Consider the following 21094-nt stretch of genomic DNA (forward strand, 5'->3'; position numbering starts at 1 on the left):
TCTCAGTCGAAAGAAAACAAACAATATTCTGCCTTACTTGCCCCTTGCCTTCTAGCATCCTAAAATAACAGGGTAGGAACAGGGCAATAATAGGCAAGACTGAAAATACAGGGCTGGTTTCTTTAGTAAGTATGTAATAAAAACTTATATAAGAGGTGATGGGACCTTGCCCTCTCAAGGGGGCACTGACCATCATTTCCACCCACAATGAACCAATGCTTCCTTCCCACAAGCTCTCATCAGCCATAATGGATGTGGGTTCAAAATGCAAGTAGCAGCCGGAAGCTCCCCAAGCATGTCCAGCCCCTCAAAGATTCAGTGTGGCAGAAGCTCAAGCAGAGAAGATATCACATTTGTCCACTCTGAACGCAGAATTGAACATCACAGATGCAGAAAATCTGAGCGTATTGGTGTAGTAGACCAACAGGGAGCTCAGACCCCACAGCAACTGTGTATCTACGCAGAGAAAACTCAGATCCTGCCTACTAGCTGGAGCTGTTCTGGAAATTAGTGTTCTGCTTCTAGCCATGCCATGAGATTTAAAAAATGTATTTATGCTACAGCCAGTAGTTTTCTGCTGCTGATACCCTATCCTCCTCCTTTCCACTTTCTATGTTGCAGGCCATCTGTACATCTTTGTGGTGTGCAAGGACAAATAATCAAAGGAGAGAGATTAAGAGCCACAGCATGAGCCCTAGTTCAGTACTAACTCAGAAAAAAGAGCACTATCTCCCACATTATTAATGATACTTCTTGCAGCACCCAAGTGTTCCTTTGAGATCTCCTGTTGAATTTTTCTGGCTGCTTAGCTTGTAAGAGTTGGTGTGATCACAAAATAAGGTGATATAGCCACAAAGATTCAAGTGTATCCTGGCACAGTCCTGTTTGCCATAGTTCATAAAACTTTACGAAGAGTCATGTATGTGATTTCTCTGTTGGTCCTCTAAGAACAATTCACACAAAGATTACATTTGCCCTATCGCTACATTATGCAGCGAAAGAATGCTCAATTTGCAGATAAAGCATCTGACTCTCTTATTCCATGAATAAGGGAGTGTCAAAGCGACAAGGGAGTTATGGCACACTATTTTCTAATTGACAGGTTTCAGAGTAGCAGCCGTGTTAGTCTGTATCCGCAAAAAAAAAAAAACAGGAGTACTTGTGGCACCTTAAAGACTAACAAATTTATTTTAGCATGAGCTTTCGTGAGCTGCAGCTCACTTCTTCGGATGCATAGAATGGAACACACAGACAGGGGATATTTGTTTAGGCCACAGTTAATAGTATCTAGTTTGCATATTAATTCAAGTTCAGCAGTTTCTCTTTGGAGTCTGTTTTTGAAGTTTTTTTGTTGCAAAATTGCCACCTTCAAGTCTGTCACTGAGTGGTTAGAGAGGTTGAAGTGTTCTCCCACTGGTTTTTGAATGTTATGATTCCTGATGTCAGATTTGTGTCCATTTATTCTTTTGCGTAGAGACTGTCCGGTTTGGCCAATGTACATGGCAGAGGGGCATTGCTGGCACATGATGGCATATATCTATATATATATGTACAAAGACTGGGAATGGTTGGGTCATTACACCAATTGAATCTATTTCCCTATGTTAAGTTCTCCTCACACCTTCTATGGGCCATCTTAATTATCACTTCAAAAAGTTTTTTTCCTCCTGCTAACAATAGCTCATCTCAATTGATTAGACTCTGCCTGTTGGTATGCATACTTCCACCTTTTCATGTTCTCTGTATGTATAAATATCCCCTGTCTGCGTGTTCCATTCTATGCATCCGAAGAAGTGAGCTGCAGCTCACGAAAGCTCATGCTAAAATAAATTTGTTAGTCTTTAAGGTGCCACAAGTACTCCTATTTTCTAATTGGGTGAACAGATAGTTCTGCCTTCTTGGACTTCTGTGCTTTGCAATGAATCTTTCCATGTACTGAATATTAGGTAAACTACCAATCTGTCCTGGTCCCACTGATCATCAAGCTGTGGTATGTGAAACTAAAAGTGTTTAAAATAAAACAGAAAGAACAAAACAAGAAAATTATAGCAAGCTTCAGTTACTGACTCCAGACTCTTCACATGTGATTCCCAGTTTAGCTGTTACTCAGGCTCTCGTGAGCATACTCAATTGAACTGCAGTGGAGAGCAAATAGAGTAAGAGCTACTTGTTTCAGAGGCAGAGGCTACAGTTATCTAGCACAGCTTAAATACATTTGTAAAAACAGACCAGAGTTCTTTTCCGCGGCTTGCCCGAAGCCCCACCTTAATGATTTCTTTCTATTTCATCTGCTTGTTGCCTTGAGCTGTGTTCCAATGGAAAGTCAAATGACTACCATTGAATAGCCATTTATTCTTGGACCAGGAGTTCCATGAATAAATGAGTTACATGAATTCCATGAGTTACATGAATTCACATTGTGTCAGGGTTTGACCATAAGTCTTTGAGGGAAGATCAGTCTATGCCAGAGGAGAACTAGAAATCTAGTGGATAAAAGACTTAAAGCCTTTTCAGATGTAATTTACAATTAAGTTTTAGGTACTGCAGGTGACTTGCTGTTTCAGAACATTTTGCATTCCTCCCTGCACTGTGTTATTGGAGAAGCTGAATTTTTGCACTGATTGCATCTAGGAAGATAATTTATAGCTTTTTCCAACATGAAGACTGAGTAAAGTTGAGTATACACCAGGGGTAGACAACCTGTGGCATGCGAGCTGATTTTCAGTGGCACTCACACTGCCCGCGTCCTGGCCGCCGGTCCGGGGGGCTCTGCATTTTAATTTAATTTTAAATGAAGCTTCTTAAACATTTTAAAAACCCTATTTACTTTACATACAACAATAGTTTAGTTATATATTATAGACTTATAGAAAGAGACCTTCTAAAAACATTAAAATGTATTACTGGCACGCGGAACCTTAAATTAGAGTGAATAAATGAAGACTCGGCACACCACTTCTGAAAGGTTGCCGACCCCTGTTAAACACCATCTCTAGTATATTAAAACTTTTTCACAGTACAGCAGACTAAGCTATACCAGTTAACAAAAAGTAAAAAGGGATTGGAAAGATGGACTGAAAGGAGTGGCTGAGGAAGAGAAATGGAAAATTAAGAGCATTAACACCCTGAATTTGTGTAGATGATTTGCTTTAAATTTTATGCCCCATAAAAATCACTTTGGCATGGAATATACCTAAGAGTTTGCAGGCCAAAATAAGTTATTGGAAATAAGATAGAAGGGGTTCTTAAAGAGATCTTAAAATGGAAATGGTCTTGCAACCTTATGTCATATAGTATATTACTCACATATTATGTATTTAGGCACAGTGATGTGGCTTACACATAACATACAAAAAAGTACTGTGCACATCATAACCTTTATTGCTTTAGTAGATACCAGTATGGGCCCCCAGCATTCTTAAATTTCACCAGTAACCCCAAAGAATACTCAAATGTATGCCAGAGCTGTGTGCATGGATTCAACTCCCAAGGAATTGCAAATACACACTACAACCATTGACACGTATTCAAAACCCCACCCACAGAACAGTGGTGTCCAACCAGGGGCCTTCAAGGCACTACACTGTAGCCCTCAAGGTAACTGTGTTAAGGAGAAAACTAGTATTTGATTACAATTTGAAACATGTTCCCTGAACGGGTCCCTCTCTTTTAACCTAAAGCACTGGAGAGGCGATAAAGTGGTGCCATCTCCGCAACAGCCTTCCACTGATGCTCCCAAATACAGCTGGTCAGAAATTCTCCAGTGGAACATTTTTTTTCATCAGAGAAAGCCAATATGTTGAAATCAAAACATTTCATGGAGATGATTCAATTTTCAACAAAGATGCAACAGGACCATGCCAACCAGGAAGGTTTCGAAAGCTGCCTGGCTGCCTGCCAGTTTGCCGGCATGGCCCCTCGGCAGCCTGCCTGGTAGGCTAAGATGGCGCAAAGAGTCTGGAAGCCCCAACTCCCAAGTTCCAAAGCTCCCAGGCTGCCATGTAGTGGGACTCCAAGGGCTTTCAGGATCCCAGCTCCAACAGAACTCACCAGGTGTGCTGCTACAGAACAGAGTCCCAAGGCTTCCAGTTCCTCATCAGAGTGCCTGGTGGTCTGATGGCAAAATGGGAACCTGGAAGACAGAGCTCTCAAGTGCTGAGGTTTCCAGGTTAGTCAGGGTTTGCAGGCTCCTGGCTTCACTTCAGCTTGCCAGGTGGGATGACTAGGAGCAAGAGCCTGGAAGTGCCAAATTCTGAAATACTGAAACCCTCTGTGAAACAGAATGGCCTTTCTCTGAGGAGCTCTACCTCATAGACAGCTTGCATCTAAGCCAGGATCAGGTGGAGCTGTTGTCCCTGTGCTGCAGCAGCTACTCCAATAACCACATGCTTGTATCACCAGAAGTGTGTGGGAGTCCCTGGGAGAGCAGGAGAGGTTCCTCACTGGCTCTGCCTATAAAGGATGGCTCCCCTCTTCCACACAGCCATCCAGGGTGGCCTAGGAGAGGGGTGAAAATCAGAACAACCAGTTACAGCTCCCTGATTTTCTGTGCTAGCCTCTAACTTGTGCCATCAGGCAATCGTCCCCAAGGGACCATACACCAGCTGGAGCACAGCATGCACCTGCCACTCCACTTTGTCCTGACTCATACCCAAGTGGCTGCAAGGAGAGAGCCACAGGGACTGGCTACATCCACTGGGGACTCCCTTTCAGCCAGGTGTCTGTGGTGGGGATGATATGGTTCATGGACAGGTATAACTGAGGCCCTTATATTACCTGGATTTCAAGACCGTGGCTGTACCAGGAATTTTTTTTAACCAATGCTACTATGTTCTCATCAGAACAAGAATTAGTCAAACGGATTTGAAAACTGGGCTGACTTATTTTATAGCACTCAACATGTGTTGAGGGCCTTTTAAAACACAAAAGGAGGGAATAAAAGCGAAGGGTAGTGATGAAAAGAGAGAGAAGAGAAGGACAAAGAATGGGATGGAATGATGGGAGGGAGAGGAAATCTAGGGAGAAAAGGGAAAGGGATATAAAAAAAAATCTTTAAAAATTGAAAAGCCATTCACCGCTTAGGACACTTGCAACAGAAAAAGGCAAGCATTCAGTTTTTAAATACTACAACTTTAAAACTGAAAATCATTTGGAAGCAACCTTTATTTGATTATGAAATTAGTTTTGGAGAATGCTGTTTCACAATAGGAAATCACTTGTGAGAGAACCTGTTGGGGCCTGTTGCATGCAGCTTTTCTGTTACTCAGATAGACAGGATTTTTCTACCATTAAATAAACAATTTAGTTCAACTAGAGATAAAGTGTGACTATATCTCCCTATTTTCCCAGGGTGAGTAGGATTCAGTTACTATTCACTTTAAGTTCTGCAATTGCTTCTTTCCTCACTTTTTTCCACTGTAGGGAGTTCTGTACTTGTATTTGTTAGACATTACACCTCATGCATGAACTTTTTGCAAAGTCCTTGTCAGTTTGGCTTTTCTGTGTGCCTCAGAAGCACCTTAATTTGAAATGCAAATTGTACAATGTCTGTTTTTTGTGGCATGACTTAGCAGTAAAGGCCTTTTTTCAGACAGCTTGTTCTATGGATGTAATTTCTCTTTTTGACAAGTGAATTGTCCAGTTTCTTTTGCTCTGATCCTCTGTTTTGGGGTTGTTCAGTTTTGATTTATTTTACGATTTCTGAGTTCTTTCTACAGTTTATGCTGAATTTTCAACTTTGTCTTCTGAATTCTTTTATCCTCACCAATCCTTTCCAAAGACCGATTACAGACCAATATTAATATTCTCTTGTTGTCTGTTTAAGAAAATCAAGACAGGGCCTGAAAATCTATTCTGGGCTTAATAGTTCCCTTTTAGTTAATATATGGTTTTGTATTATCCTACCACATGGGCAGAGTACACAGTCACCCACCCAGAGGAGCAAAGCATTCTGTAAGTAGAAGCAGGCAGTGCTCCTGTCACGTAACCCCATTAATACAGTTACTTCCCTTAATTACCTCAGGCAAGAAATTAGTACATACTTAGTATTTCTGATTATCCCTGTGTTGCTTCCAAAGATTAACCTAAATCTTGACACTAAATAATTAAATATTTAAATTTAATTAGATTAAATTCCATTAAAAAGCAACACAGGGAGAATGTTAAGGTTGCTCTGTTGAGCAGTCAAAAGCCAAGGAATCACAGGGCTGTTTGGGATGCACAGAAAAACACTCAGTTCTTCAAGGTGTTACACTTGTGTAGCTAAAATTATACAAAATATTAAGATATTATATAATGTATTTTAACAAACATAACAGTGCAGGAGGGGAAGAGTTATGACTCCAGGTGCAACCGTAATTGTGTCATCTTTTTACTTCTGAGTGATTAACTGGGCAATCTTAACACTTTCAACTTTGTTTTCTAATGAAATTTCCTAGGATTCTTTTTTAATTAAGTCATTCTAAATTCAATATTCCATACTATGTAAGTGCTAGGTTAGACACCAATAGCCCTGTCCTACACACTTTAAAATGTCTGCACAAGGCAACCTCTCCACTGTACACCTTAAGAAGTTCTGCTGTGAAGCTTAAGAGCTTTTACCTCATAGACTTTAAGGTCAGAAGGGACCATTATGATCATCTAGTCTGACCTCCTGCACAACACAGGCCACAAAATCTCACCCACCCACTCCTGTAACAAACCCCTAACCTATGCCTGAGTTATTGAAATCCTCAAATTGTGGTTTAAAGACCTCAAGGTGCAGAGAATCCTCCAGCAAGTGACCCGTGACCCACGCTGCAGAGGAAGGTGAGAAACCTCCAGGGCCTCTGCCAATCTGCCCTGGAGGAAAATTCCTTCCCGACCCAAAATATGGCGATCATTTAAACCCTGAGCATAAGCTAAGGAGTCATGTCTAATTTACTTCAAACTTTACAAGGATCTTGGTCCAGTAAAGAGCTGAGCCCTTCCTGAAGATTAGTGAGCACCTACAATTCTCATTGATTTCAATGGCAAGTGAGGATGCTCACCTGGAAGATATACACGACTCCAGGTCACCTGCTAGAAACTTATGTATATCCACTTCTCAGACCTCATCCTCTCTCCTGCTTCCTCTCCACCTCAGCAGAATCCCAGCATTCCTCCCCCACTCCCCTTCTGCAAGCTGCAGTTTCCTTCACATGCCAGTGCAAATTCTGCCACTGCTTTGAAAAAAATTCTTTCAGCCCTGGTTTACTTCTTACATCCACTACAAGCCTCAGTTCCCCCAAACCACACCACCTCCCATAGACTTATGTCCTGATTTTACTCTGGCCAATCCAGGAGCTCCTGTCTCAGGTCTCTACCCACTAGACTTCCCTACAATCCCCCAAATTCCTAATAAATCTCCCCAAGCGTCTCCAAATATTTCCACATGAAATTATAGAAGTTAAAAATGGAAAAGATCAATCTGATTGTGGAGTCTATCTCCCTCACAGCGCAGAACGTCACAGAATAATGATGGAGGCTACCATCTGCAATATGAAACACATGGAATAAGAAAAAGCTATTATAGTAAATAATGGAGTTCAAAAATAATATATTAACAACTCTGAACAGACTATAAGTTATACTGTAAGCAACTGGGGCAAGGGCTGTCTTTGTACAGCACCTACCACAATGGGCCTCTGATCCAGGATTAGGGGCTCTAGGCACTAATGTAATACAAATAACCAGTTATTATAATTGGTTCTCTTTTCCCTGTGTACCTTATCTCTTCATAATTTCATACATAAAACAAATTCAGCTACCATCTCTGTGCTGATGACTCTCAAAGCTATTTTTTCTACTCCAGACCTGTCTCCTTCTATCCAACTAAGAGCTCGGTGTGCTCTCTGACATTTCCTCATGGATGTCTAGCAGTCAGCTCAAGCACAACATGGCTAAAACAGAGCTCTTAATCTTCCCACTCCACGACCTCCTCATTTCCTCCTTTCTTGATCACTGTGGACATCACTACAATCTTGCCTGTCACTCAGCCCCACAACCTGAGCATTATCTTAGATTTGGACCTCCTGCTAGGTCCTCATTTCCAAGCAATGTATAAATCTTGCTGATTCTTTCTGCATCACACCTCAAAGATATGGCCATTTCTATCCACTCAGAGGGCTACATCTCTTGTCCTGACTCTCACTGCCTCGCATCTTAATTACTGCAACATCCTTTCCCCTTGACCTTGACAAATGCAATCTTGCCTTGCTCATTTCCAGAATGCTGCTGCAAAGATAATTGTCCTCACCTGTTGCCCCTCTTTTTGCATCCCTGAATTGGCTCTCCCTTCTCTATTGCATCAAACATACACAGCTTGTCTTCACTTTCAAGGCTCTTCCCAGCCTATCACCACTCTACGTACCATCTCTCATTCACTATGAAGATGTCTGCGCCTATCTCCAGTTGTCTCATGATGCCAGCCTCCATTGCCCCTTTATTAAATTTTCAAAAAAGCATCTTCCTGGTTTCTCCCATGATGCCCCTAAGGATTGGGAGGAACTCCCTATAACAGTCTGCAAAACTAACTCATTATCCATCTTCATTTCCCATTATCTTCAACCCATTATCCACCCTTCCTGGCTGTGATGTCTACAAAAACAAACTTGACAATGGTTAGCCAGCTAGTGTGCTCCGACTACTGCCTATTATATTGACCAATATTATCCCACTGTTTCCTTGTTCTCCACCTTCTGTCTAAATCCATCAGTTGTCTCTTGTCTTAGAGTGTAAGCACTTTGAGTCATGGGCCATCTGTACAGTGCCTAGCACAATAGAGTCCTAGTCCATTACTAGGGTTAGGTGCTACGGTAATATAAATAGTAAATACATAATTACAACCACTGAATTTATTGTACAGAGGCCTTTGATAGGAACACGCTTATAGTATCGATATAATGTACACACATTTGTGATCTTTCTTACACACACACACAGCATTCTAAGAGCATTCCACTGCCCTCTGCTGGACAAAATATCAGATCTGCTCACGTGTGTAAAGTCACCCTCTCGTGACTAAAATGTCCAGAGCATGTATACCATAATGATCCCACATACGGAGGTTTCACGAATTACCTTTAGAGTATTACTTTTGTAACCCTTGTTTGTGATTAACATATTTTTAAAAATAACTCCTAGGGAATGAAAATGAAAGTGCCAGAGATATTCTAGTGAATAGTGGAAATAACTGGATGTTCCCCCATTTATACAGGTCTTGACCCAAAGTCCACTGAAGTCAATGGAAAAGTTCTTCAGTGGCCTTTGGATCAGGTTAGTCACAACTGTTTCAAATGGATCGCTATCAAGCTCTGTGTTTTCAGTGTGACGTGGAAGGAGTTTTGCACACAACTTTCATTACTAATAGGAAGGATGCCCTACACGTTCTTCTGAAATGGACCTTTCTGCCCCCTAGGATTTTAAGTTACAGTATCAGGTTTGATTTCGAGCAGCAACATGCTAGCAAAAGGTTAAATGCCAACACCTGAAATGGCTTTTCCTACTTAACCAATTTCTGGATTTGTACTAAGGTCATTCTTCACTTCTACAGCATGAGCTCTCCACTAGAATTTTAATTAAATTTTGACTAAAGCAGGCAAAAGTATTCTGGAACACAGATTTGTCCCTCAATTTACTTTTAGTTCTTTTGGGCATTGGAGAGGAAAGCAATCCCTGTGTTTATCACTGTAATTCTCAGTTATTAGGATGTGTGGTAGCGCCATCTCTTCAATATCAGAAAAATAAAACAGGAATAATATTTTAAAGGATACGAGGTCTGCAATATCTATATATCACAGCTCTACAAATCCTGATCACTGCATTGTAAATAACTCAGAGCTATGAATTTGTGTTAGCTGGGGCACATGTAAGCTACAATGGCTGGTTTTTTCCATACTCACTGACAGGATCCCAAAATATGAGCTCCAGGTAAAACAAATTTAAATTGTTTGTTTTACTGGGTTTTTCAAAGACAATGCTATTTTATTGCTGAATTCAAACATATGTTCTTTTTCACTTAATGAAAATTTGTTTTTATGATTGTTGTTCAGCACCCAGAGAGCTTTTGTATGTGTGGGTGCTTTATAAATACAATTATTGATTACTATTAAATACTTACAGCTATTAACTGTGTAATATAACTAATGTATAATATTATTAAGCATGAATGCCTTCATCTTAGTCAGTGATGCATACTCGCTTGATGAGATTAGGAAGATTAATTTTGTAAGGATGACTCAGGCAAGGATGAACACCACAATATCCATGTGCTGGGTACAGCAGATTGGCTCCTTTACCTTAAATGAACTCTGAAGGCAACCAGTTCTGAAAGGAACTGAATGGGAAAGTTCTTGCACTGAGATAGTGTACCCACAATGATGTGAGCTGAAGAGTTACATTCATAGATACAGTAATAGATTACAAGGCCAAAAGGGACCATTGTGATCATCTAATCTGACCTCCTGTATAACACAGGCCATAGAACTTCCCCCAAATAATTCTTGTTTGAACTAGAGCATATCTTCTAGAATAACATCCACATCTTGATTTAAAAATTCCCAGTGATGGAGAATCCACCCTAACCTTTGGTAAATTGTTCCAGTTGTTGATTTCCCTCATGGTTAAACATGTATACCTTACTTCCAGTCTGAACTTGTCTCGCTTCAACTTCCAACCATTACATTGTTTTATACCTTTAACTGCTAGACTGAAGAGCCCTCTATTATATTTGTTCCCCAGGAAGGTACTCATAGACTGTGATCATGTCACCCCTTAACCCCTTCCGCATATAAGGCATGATTTCTAATTCTTTAATTATTCTTGCAGCTTTTCTCTTAACTCTCTCCAAATTATCAACCTCCTTCTTGAATTGTAGACACCAGAACTGGACACAGTATTCATTCAGTGCCAAATACAGAGGTAAAGTAATGTCTGTATTTAAAAGTTAACCTGACACGGATGGACACAACCACTGTCAGTTTCAAATTGCAGGTAGTACTAAGCACAAAAACATTATCTGGGCAAAAGGCAACTCTGCATTATTTCTTCTGCACCTGGTGATCAAACCGTCAAGGAAAAACAACAGAGAACCGTAAAGAGGAGAGAGAAATGAAGGAAAGGAGAAAAGAGAGACTGAAAAATGGAACAAAATAACAATAATGGCTGTCAAAATCTGGGTCAGTTTCCCTGAGAAGAGATGGATGGTGTGCTCAAGCCATTGGATCTTTGATTTTCTAAGGGTTTGTTAAGATCTGGGAAAGATATTGCAGTGAGCTAACATGTGTTACTGAACCTCAGCCTCTTTCCAAATCTGGTTAGTTCATTTTAAAGCCTTTTTTTTTTCTGAGCCAATTTATTTTTTGGAGACTGCTAACCTGCTCTCTGGTATATAAACCTCTCTCTGAAGCCTTGATGATGTCCATACTGTTTTGAGTGACCTTTCTCTAAACAAACTAAGGAAACACAACCTAGATGGAGCTACTATAAGGTGGGTGCATAACTGGTTGGAAAACCATTCCCAGAGAGTAGTTATCGGTGGTTCACAGTCAAGTTGGAAGGGCATATTGAGTGGGATCCCACAGGGATCAGTTATGGGTCTGGTTCTGTTCAATATCTTCATCGATGATTTAGATCAGGGGTCTCAAACTCCCGGCACGTGGGCCATCTGTGGCCCGCGAACCTCCCCAACGTAGCCCGCAGGGCTTCAGCAGCTTAGGTCTGGGTCTCTCCCTCGGCCCCACCTGCTGCCCCTGGGCGCTCCCCACACTCCCCAAGGCAGGTGAGCGACATCTGCCTGCTCGCTCCATGTGTCTGCCGGCCCCTCCCTGCAGCCCCGGGGCGGGGATGTGCCTCCATGAGCTCCTCCGCCCCGAGCGCCCCTGGGGACAATGGGAAGCTGTGGGGGCAGTGCCTGGGGGCAGCAGCACATGGAGGCCCCCTGGCCCACCCTGCCTTGGAGTCCCAGGTAAGCGCTGCACCCCCCACCCCCTCCCAGAGCCTGCACCCCCACCCCATTCCCACATACCCCTTCCTGCCCCCAAACTCCCTCCCAGAGCCTGCACCCCAATCCACTACCCCAGATCTCCTCCCCCACCCAAACTCCCTCCCAGAGGGGTGTGGAGTTTTGGGTGGCAGCGTCTGGCCAGCATGAGTGATATTATTGGCCCACTGGGAGGATTTGAAGACTGGCACTGGCCCTAAGGTAAATTGAGTTTAGGCCCCTGATTTAGATAATGGAGCAGAGATATACTTCTAAAGTCTGCGGACAATACCAAGCTGGGAGGGGTTGCAAGTGCTTTGGAGGATAGGATTAAAATTCAAAATGATCAGGACAAACTGGAGAAAAGGTCTGAAGTAAACAGGATGAAATTCAATAAGGACAAATGCAAAGTACGCCATTTAAAAAGGAGCAATCAATTGCACACTTACAAAATGGGAAATGACTGCTTAGGAAGAAACACTGCGGAAAGGGACCTGGGGGGTCATAGTGGGTCACAAGCTAAATATGAGTAAACAGTGTAACATTATTGCAAAAAAAGCAAACATCATTCTGGAATGCATTAGCAGGAGTGTTGTAAATAAGACATGAGAAATAATTCTTCCGCTCTACTCTGCACTGATACAGCCTCACCTGGAGTATTGCGTTCAGTTCTGGGTGCCACCTTTCAGGACAAATGTGGACAAATTTGAAAAAGTCAGGAGGAGAGCAACAAAAATGATTAAAGGTCTAGAAAACATGTCTTATGAGGGAAGATTGAAAATATTGGGTTTGTTTAGTCTGGAGAAGAGACTAAGGAGAAACATGACAACAGTTTTCAAGTACATAAAAGGTTGTTACAAGGAGGAGGGAGAAAAATTGTTCTCTTTAACTTCTGAGGATAGGACAAGAAGCAATGGTCTTAAATTGCAGCAAGGGAGGTTTAGGTTGGACATGAGAAAAAATTCCTTACTGGAAGGGTGGTTAAGCACTGGAATAAATTGCCTAGGGAGACTGTGGAATCGCCATCATTGGAGATTTTTAAGAGCAAGTTAGATAATCACCTGTCAGGGATGGTCTAGATAATATTTAGTCCTGCCTTGAGTGCAGGGGACTGGACTAGAAGATCTCTCGAGGTCCCTTCCAGTCCTATCAGTCTATATTGATTTTGCTACTGAGCAATGCATCATTGTAGGAAGAGAGATGACCTGTAAGTGACATTTTCTTTAGACATCTTATGTGAGTGAAGCCCGGGTTGTGAGCCAACTTGAATTTGAGGAAGGAGCTTGGGAGGCGACCTACACCTTTTATTTTTTCCAATATGACCCCGGCCCAGCTCCATCTATGAATAGAAAGTTGAATTTAAAGGACAGTGCAGCCTGCCAGAGTTTATATGAATGTGATCTCCACCATATCCTTGTAAATAAGGAGTTAGGTCAAATTCTGCACTGATTTACACTCCAAAGTCCTTTGCTCCTTTGATATTTTCTGTTCTTAAACCAAATGCAAGTATCAGTGTGTGTGGCACAGCTCTTCTATGGGGTGACATCTGTCCCCATGCTACCTTAGAGAAAACACCCACACATGGAAATTACTTTTGAGTAAGGAAAGCAATTGTGGGGTTTTTTTATTGGTTAAGTCTGTTCTACCTTCAATCTTATACTAGCAATATCTGTAAAAGATGAGCTGGGGAATACAGCTCCTACCAATCAGCAGACAAATGGGACATGTGCAGTAGTATTTAGGCTTCTTTTATAGACACCACACTCAATCCTACAAAACAGACGTGCAAACGTAAAAAAACATATTCATAATCTGTACAGTGCTAGGGAATTTTTGTTTCCCAGCAGAATATGTGGATAAGACAGTTTGTTAAACTTACTATTTTATAGACTGTATCAGAAACACACCCACACACCAACATGCATCTTACTTCCAACACTTACGGTACATCTACCCTGCAAAACAAAAACAAAACAAAACAAAACAACCCACAACCCCGCAGCCATGAGTCTCAGAGCCCGGGCCAATTGACGCAGACTCTTGTTATGAGGCTAAAAATATCAGTGTCGACTTTCCACCAGCCTGCGCTCTGATGCCTGGTCTCAGAGCCCAGGCTCCAACGTGTGTGGGAATGTCTATGCTGCTATTTTGAGTCTCACAGCACCAGCTCCGCAAGCCCGAGTCAGCTGACCTGGGCTCTGAGACTTGCTGCCGCAGGTTTTTTTTGGCAGTGTAGATGTACCCGCAGTTGGATGTTTGCCTCCTAGGCCAACTCTAGGTCAACATTAGGTGGGGTATGGTTAGCTTCAATACCTGCATGCGTGGCCATTAACTGAGGGCATTTTTGAAAGTGCCTGTGACTTCTTCAGTGTGGCTACAAGGCTGTTCCATTAATGGCTGGCACCCTTCCTGAAGTCCTTTTATTTTTTGCTTTTGAAAGAACCTATTAAGCCCCCCCTTATTACTTATGAAATGTCTAATCAATGAGAGATACTGAAGCAGCTGTCCTGGCAGGGATCCTCCATCTATTAGCCAAGGCAGACAGGGATGTAACTCCATGGTCTGCATGTCCCTAAACCTTTGACTGCCAGAAGCTGGGACTGGACGACAGAGCATGGACCACTTGATAATTGCCCTGTTCTGTTCATTCCCTCTGAAGAACCTAGCACCAGCCATTGTTGGAAGGATACTGGGCTAGAAGGACCATTTGGTCTGACCCAGTATGGCCATTCTTATGTTCTTAACTGGGAAAGAATAGAGTCCAGTTCCCTCTTCTGCTCTGCATTTCTAATAGAAGCAGAGGCAGTTAAAACTTATTTTAACCAGTGAAATCACATGATAGGACTCTGAATATACAGGAAGCAAAGCTACTCAGTAACAAGGTGCCATTTTAACACAGCCACATTTCAGAGTAGAACCAAGTCTGAAGCCTATGTATGAAGTCTATTATATGAATAGACTTCATAGGATAGATAGAAGCTGTTCTCCAGGATTCTGTACTTGTGGATTAAAAGGTTTGGAACAGAGACAGGTTGGAGCTGAACTCCTCCAGGGACTCCACTGGAGACCAGATGTTTTTTTAATTGCTTTTTCTTCACTTGAAAACTCACTAAAAATGTTAATTTTCTATTCCTATTGTCTTTGTTGGAGGAGCCAGGAACTCTGAAGTTTCATGGTACGGTGAGTGACAATGGCAGATATGACATACTTCAGAGGAGGAAGTAAGACCCTCCCCCCACACTCAAATTCACAGCTATGGATAACATGCTTATGAGAAATGTTTTCTAAGCTCAGGAAGTTAGTGGTATGCTGATGACTTGAGTCAAGAGGATTGATATCCCACATACAATTTTATTCTACATAATATAAGTGTAGACATTTCGGTTATTCATACAAATGTCTAATCCTATTTTGAATTCTGCTAAATTATTGGCACTGAGACCCACAAGTTAAGAATGTGTTGTGTAGAAAACCATTTCCGCTTTTTAGTTTTAACTTTGTTGTCTTTAGTTTAATTGTGTGTCTCCTTGTAATTGTGCTATAAGAATACAAATAGGAGCACATGAGACCTTCTCTCTTATTCCATTCACTATTTCATATACCTCTAACATGTTCACTATTATCTTTATGCAAAGACAATTCTAGTCTTTTCAATCTCTCCGCATATGGATGTTTTTCATGCTAATTCTTTTTTTCCACCTTCTCTAGACCTCTTCTAATAATATCCACTTTTTGAAAGATTCTGATGAAAGCATTCCATTGATTCATATAATGACATCCCTTTCTTAATAGTCTAACATTTTGTTTGCCTTTTTTGCCTACAACTGCACATCGAGATGTTCACAATAATATCAGTTACAGTTAATTCCAAAATCAACAATGTGTACAAGTAATTCAAATTATTCTTCCAAATGCGAATTATCTGGAATGTGCCTGCATCAAATTTCATCTGGCATTAGGTTGAAAATCACTTTGCTTTGTTAGGTTCTTTTGAAGGACCTCATAGTCTTGAGATGTGACTAACCTAAATAATTTTGTCATCTGCAAATGTTGCACCACTTACCGTTCACCTCTCTTCCAAATGACAAACACAGATCTGACTGCACAGGTTCTAGTATGGATACTTGAGGCGTCTCACTGTTAATCTCCTTCTACACCCAGCAAAGTGTGACCATTTTTTTTGGAGCCTCTTTTTTTCTATCTCATAACTAGATCCATGTGAGAAAGAGGATGGGTAACCATCAACACCAGGCAAAGTAGTATATGTACTCTTTGCTGAGGTAGTGAACACATAAAGGATGATATTTGCATTCAGGGATCTAATATATGGATGGTATCCAAAGCCCTGAATTCAAGTTGATTATCAGCATCTGTTCTACACTTTCTCTCAAAGATGCCCAAATCCTACCTACTCCCCATGATGCTATGAGGTTCCTCTCCCCAGACTCACTTCTGGGGTACGAAGAGCAGCCAAATGTACTTCTTGCCACCTCTTCTGACATCTTGAGGACCTGCCCCTCCCATTCCCAGGGTCCCACTAGGAAGGTCCTCACCACCACAATCCTCCTATATCTCTTAGGAGTTAGTTATCCACTTTTAGTTTATTAGAATTCAAACAGAGTCTGGAGAAAATAATTGATCAGCCTGTGTTCTGTTCCTGAGACAGAATAGCAGATAGCAGGGACAGACAGCTGAATATTAGTGTCGATATTCTGCACACTGAATTGCATGGATATTTACTGTGTTTGAGAAATTATTCAATTCACTCATTTCTCAAATACACACAAGACTCATTTGAACTGCAGTCTTAACTTGTCAAGCAAAGATTCTGGACTGGAACAAGAATTGTTTCAACCTTTATAGCATTTGAGCTCAGTCACATTTAACTAGTCTTTTCTCAATGGGATACTGACATTTCCCAGCCTGCCAGCCAAATGAATGCTGAAGAGCTCATATACAAGACTGCAGTCTCCAAAGGGATAAAGACTAGCTATAGATTGTTATCCTGTGCATATCAATAGGTAAGTCAAGTCAGAAGATGCTTAGTCTTTACTAAATTCTGGTATGCAGAAAGACACCATTTTTGCTATCTTACCAGTTTGGATATTTTATTTACTAGGGGAGAAAAAAGTGAACAAAAACACAAAATACAGAAAATTACAGAATATTTTTTAGAAAAACATTCTTAATAAATGACTCATCTTTTGAAACAAAGACTGGACGTGAGCTATCTATGAAAGTGGAAGTTCAATTTACCATCGATAAAGGTTAACATGATTGTGTTTGTTTTGAATTCATCATTAATGGGTCTGTAATTATCACTATTTGAAAAGACTGAACCCTTTTTTAAAAAAAACAGTAAAATAAAGGGCAAGGGGCACAAATGTTCTCTGGGAGAGCTCACAGTTGTGGTGCAGTGTAACTTCTATGAACAGACTAGTAACAGCAAGAGCATTCCCCACTTACATTTAAAAAAATTATTCAGAGCCTTGCACTCACTGAATATTAACATTATGTGTTTTAATAGGGTTGCAACACCTGAGAAATTGGGGAAAATCTTGCAGAAGACATTTAAAAAACAAATGATCATGAAATCTCACCTGTAATTTGTGCAAGTAGAATTTTGACCTGAAGGATCTGTTGGGTTAAGAGTGACTCGAGGTGAGACCTGAGCTGACAGCAAAAATCCCAAAGCTAGGATAATGAGTGCTACAGTAGTACCTAAAATACAAAAATAAAAAAGATTTTACTTCAAAGTATGCAAAATAATTCTTTGCTGCATAGACCTAGGTCTGGAAAAAGGAAGACACTCAATTGATATGAGCTTAGCACAGTATTTCCCCACTATGCTAATCTGCTGTATAAGTATCTGAGAAAAAAATATTTTGGGGGGTTTGGGATCGGTGTTAAATTCAACAGCTCCCGATTTATTATCCAGATACTAAATTACTCAGTTGTTTGGTTTTTTTAAACACAGAGTTGAAGACTGTATGAATTAACTTGTATTCCCTTAAGTGACAGAAATAATGTTCAAAAAGCAGAGTTAAACGGTGGCTTGAAAATCACAACATGTCACTAGCTCCCAGACATCCAGACCTACCTGGAAGAAGGACAATAGCAAGACACTTTTTCAGAACAACATTCCTAGTTATATAGAAACAAGAAAATAAATTTGATTTTTTTCACAGAGCTCAGTTTGTAGAAATGCTACCAAAAATATAAACCCTCTGTTATGAATCAACTCCTTTCTACAACTCCACTTGAGTCCCCTGAATTTTCTGTGAATCTATTGTCACAATGTGTAACACCAAAAAGGGGAGGACATGCAATACATGCAATGTATTAAAAATAGTTCATTCCTAGCACAAACTTTAGACCATATAAACTGATAACACCTTGCTCAGACTTCACCTTTGTCCTAATAATTAACATAGGTTATTTTGCTATTGGGGAAGAATACCATACTGTGTACTAAATCTTGTGTTATCTATTTCTATTAAGCTCAATCACTGTATATCGAGATATCATATTTTATATTATGTTTGTGTTTAGATACATATTTTTCTACATACTACATATATGAAATTGATAATCGTGATAAGTTACAAAGAAATATGATAAACTTCAGAGTCAGTTGATGAATGAAGATATCATGCACTTTTGACCAGCACTCCTGCCCTTTTCCCAATAATCCATCTCTCTAAGACTAATTCTAAAAGCCTAAGCAACTTTAAATAGATTTGTAATATCAATCCACCAGAAAAAAATGTTTTTCCTCCTCCAGATTTCACCTGTTCAAGGCTCAGGATGCACAAGAATCAACCCTACACCAGTTAAAGCTTTTCTCCAAATAAAAATAGTGTGACTTCAGAGCCTGATATCTTGCAGCGCTGCAGAGCTCAATGCTATTGGAAAGGGGAGATCATGATTTTCAACTTCCCAGTAGAACTCAGCACTCATTTTTAGTCCTGGAAAGACCACAGATATTAGAAATTTAAAACGTGACATCTTTAGGTACAGAAAAGCACTTAAAGGTAATTTTGGAGGGTTTTATGGCTCCCTCTGAATCCTGTATAGTTCTACTAATGGTGACAAAGGGACTTGGTGTCAGGATGGAGGGATACAAAAACTAGTGCCTATAATTAAAAAATACCTCCCCAAGCCATTCCTACAGCAGTTTTTTTCCCCCTAAAATAGGTGGCACACAGAGAAATACATGATGGTTTTATTAAAAGCTAATTTGGAACGGTCTGTAAAACTCACATATGACTTCACCGGTCATGAGGAAAGCGACTATTCATGCTGATAAAATCTTTATACTATACCACACCCTCATGTATTCCTTTATTTAACTATGCATACATTTCAGACACAGAAAATATTTGTATATGTCTATATGTGTAATGCAGTATGCTGTACTACACATTTATCTAACACCTTTACCCAAGGATCTGACAAAGTACTTATAATGTGAAGCTAGCTTTGACCTTATTTATGCAGAGACAATAAGTCCTTCTGTAACATATGGGGCTAGATTCACAAACCACTTCACTACCATACAAGTGGAGTGCAGCAGAAGATTAGAAGTGCACAACAACACTACTTGTTCAGGACAAGTGAGGCCTCATCTGGAGTACTGTGACCAGTTTTGGGCCCCACACTACAAGAAGGATGTGGAAAAATTGGAAAGAGTCCAGTGAAGGGCAACAAAAATTATTAGGGGGCTGAAGCACATGACTTATGAGGAGAGGCTGAGGGAACTGGGATTGTTTAGTCTGCACAAGAGAAGAATGAGGGGGGATTTGATAGCTGCTTTCAACTACCTGAAAGGGGGTTCCAAAGAGGATGGAGCTAGGCTGTTCTCAGTGGTAACTGATGACAGAAAAAGGAGTAATGGTCTCAAGTTGCAGTGGGGGAGGTTTAGGTTGGATATTAGGAAAAACTTTTTCCCTCGGAGAGTGGTGAAGCACTGGAATGATTTACCTAGGGAGGTGGTGGAATCTCCTTCCTTAGAGGTTTTTAAGGTCAGGCTTGACAAAGCCCTGGCTGGGATGATTTAGTTGAGAATTGGGCCTGCTTTGAGCAGGGGGTTGGACTAGATGACCTTCTGAGGCCCCTTCCAACCCTGATATTCTATGATTCTATGATTCTAAGTGAAAAGTACTTTACCCAGTTCAGTTGGCATGGGGAACAAAAGTATTGCAGGCAGAATGTAATTGTATCTAAGAAGAAGAGCACAACTCACACTTTCAAAAACTCACACACACTTGTGTGTGCCTGGCTTACACATTAAAAACTTAGTCAGATAGTCTTTAAAGAACTACCCATAATATGGTTCTTATGTTTTTTAGAGGAAACACAGGTTTGTTGAGAAAACCAATTTACAAAATATGAAAAATGCTCCTCCTTCTACTGCTCCTCCTAATGTCCTGTGTAGCAGAGTGTTTGTTTGATGTATTGTATTAATAATTATATTATTCTAGTATTATAATACCGTGCACTAGCATTTGCCAGCACCGTTGCCAACATGAATGTGTGTGCATTAATTGGGTGTTTTTTTTGAGCACACACAGGCAGTTTACTTATGCTGATAGATCTGTTTCTGATGCCAAAACCATAAGCCAAATCAGGAAGCCTAAATCTCTGGAGAAATTATGAAGCCATCATCAAAATAAAAATGTGGATTTTAAATTTATTCTATATTTGGCTTTGTGATGCTACTATGACTATTTACATCGACGACAGTCCTCTGGGCATGCTGGATTTCATCCTGGATTTAATGTACTTTCCAAATGCTATAAGCCAGAACATCAAATATTATGAGACATGTTTCACATGGGGAATGATCATCAAATTTATATTCATTCTAAATATGCTTTGTTCATCTTTTGAGAGGTTGACCTAATACGGAAACATCTTCCTTCATCCCTTAACCCCTTGTCCAAAGGAGGAGGAAATATTCAGATTTGGCATATAGGCATTATATAGTATTTCATTCTGTGGAAAGTTTTCCTTGTCTAACAACACAAACCAATACAGCATATCATTAATTGAGGCCAAAAAACTGTAAGTATTCTGAAGAGATTTAATGTCCTC

General features: G+C 40.5%; 1 protein-coding gene across 3 annotated transcripts in view; it reads right to left on the minus strand.

The window, feature by feature from the left end:
• Positions 1–21094, minus strand: part of SLC2A13 (solute carrier family 2 member 13) — a 339270-nt gene that overhangs the window by 98433 nt on the left and 219743 nt on the right. For all 3 annotated transcript variants that reach the window (XR_005591534.1, XM_039516186.1, XM_039516175.1), the window contains exon 6: positions 17599–17719. Coding sequence is in view for 2 of the 3 variants with exons in the window: in XM_039516186.1 (XP_039372120.1) it covers positions 17599–17719 (121 nt within the window). In the remaining variant the exon portion in view is untranslated. The remainder of the gene's footprint in view (positions 1–17598; positions 17720–21094) is intronic.

The sequence above is a fragment of the Mauremys reevesii genome, linkage group 1, assembly GCF_016161935.1.
Source record: "Mauremys reevesii isolate NIE-2019 linkage group 1, ASM1616193v1, whole genome shotgun sequence".
NCBI lineage: Eukaryota > Metazoa > Chordata > Testudines > Geoemydidae > Mauremys > Mauremys reevesii.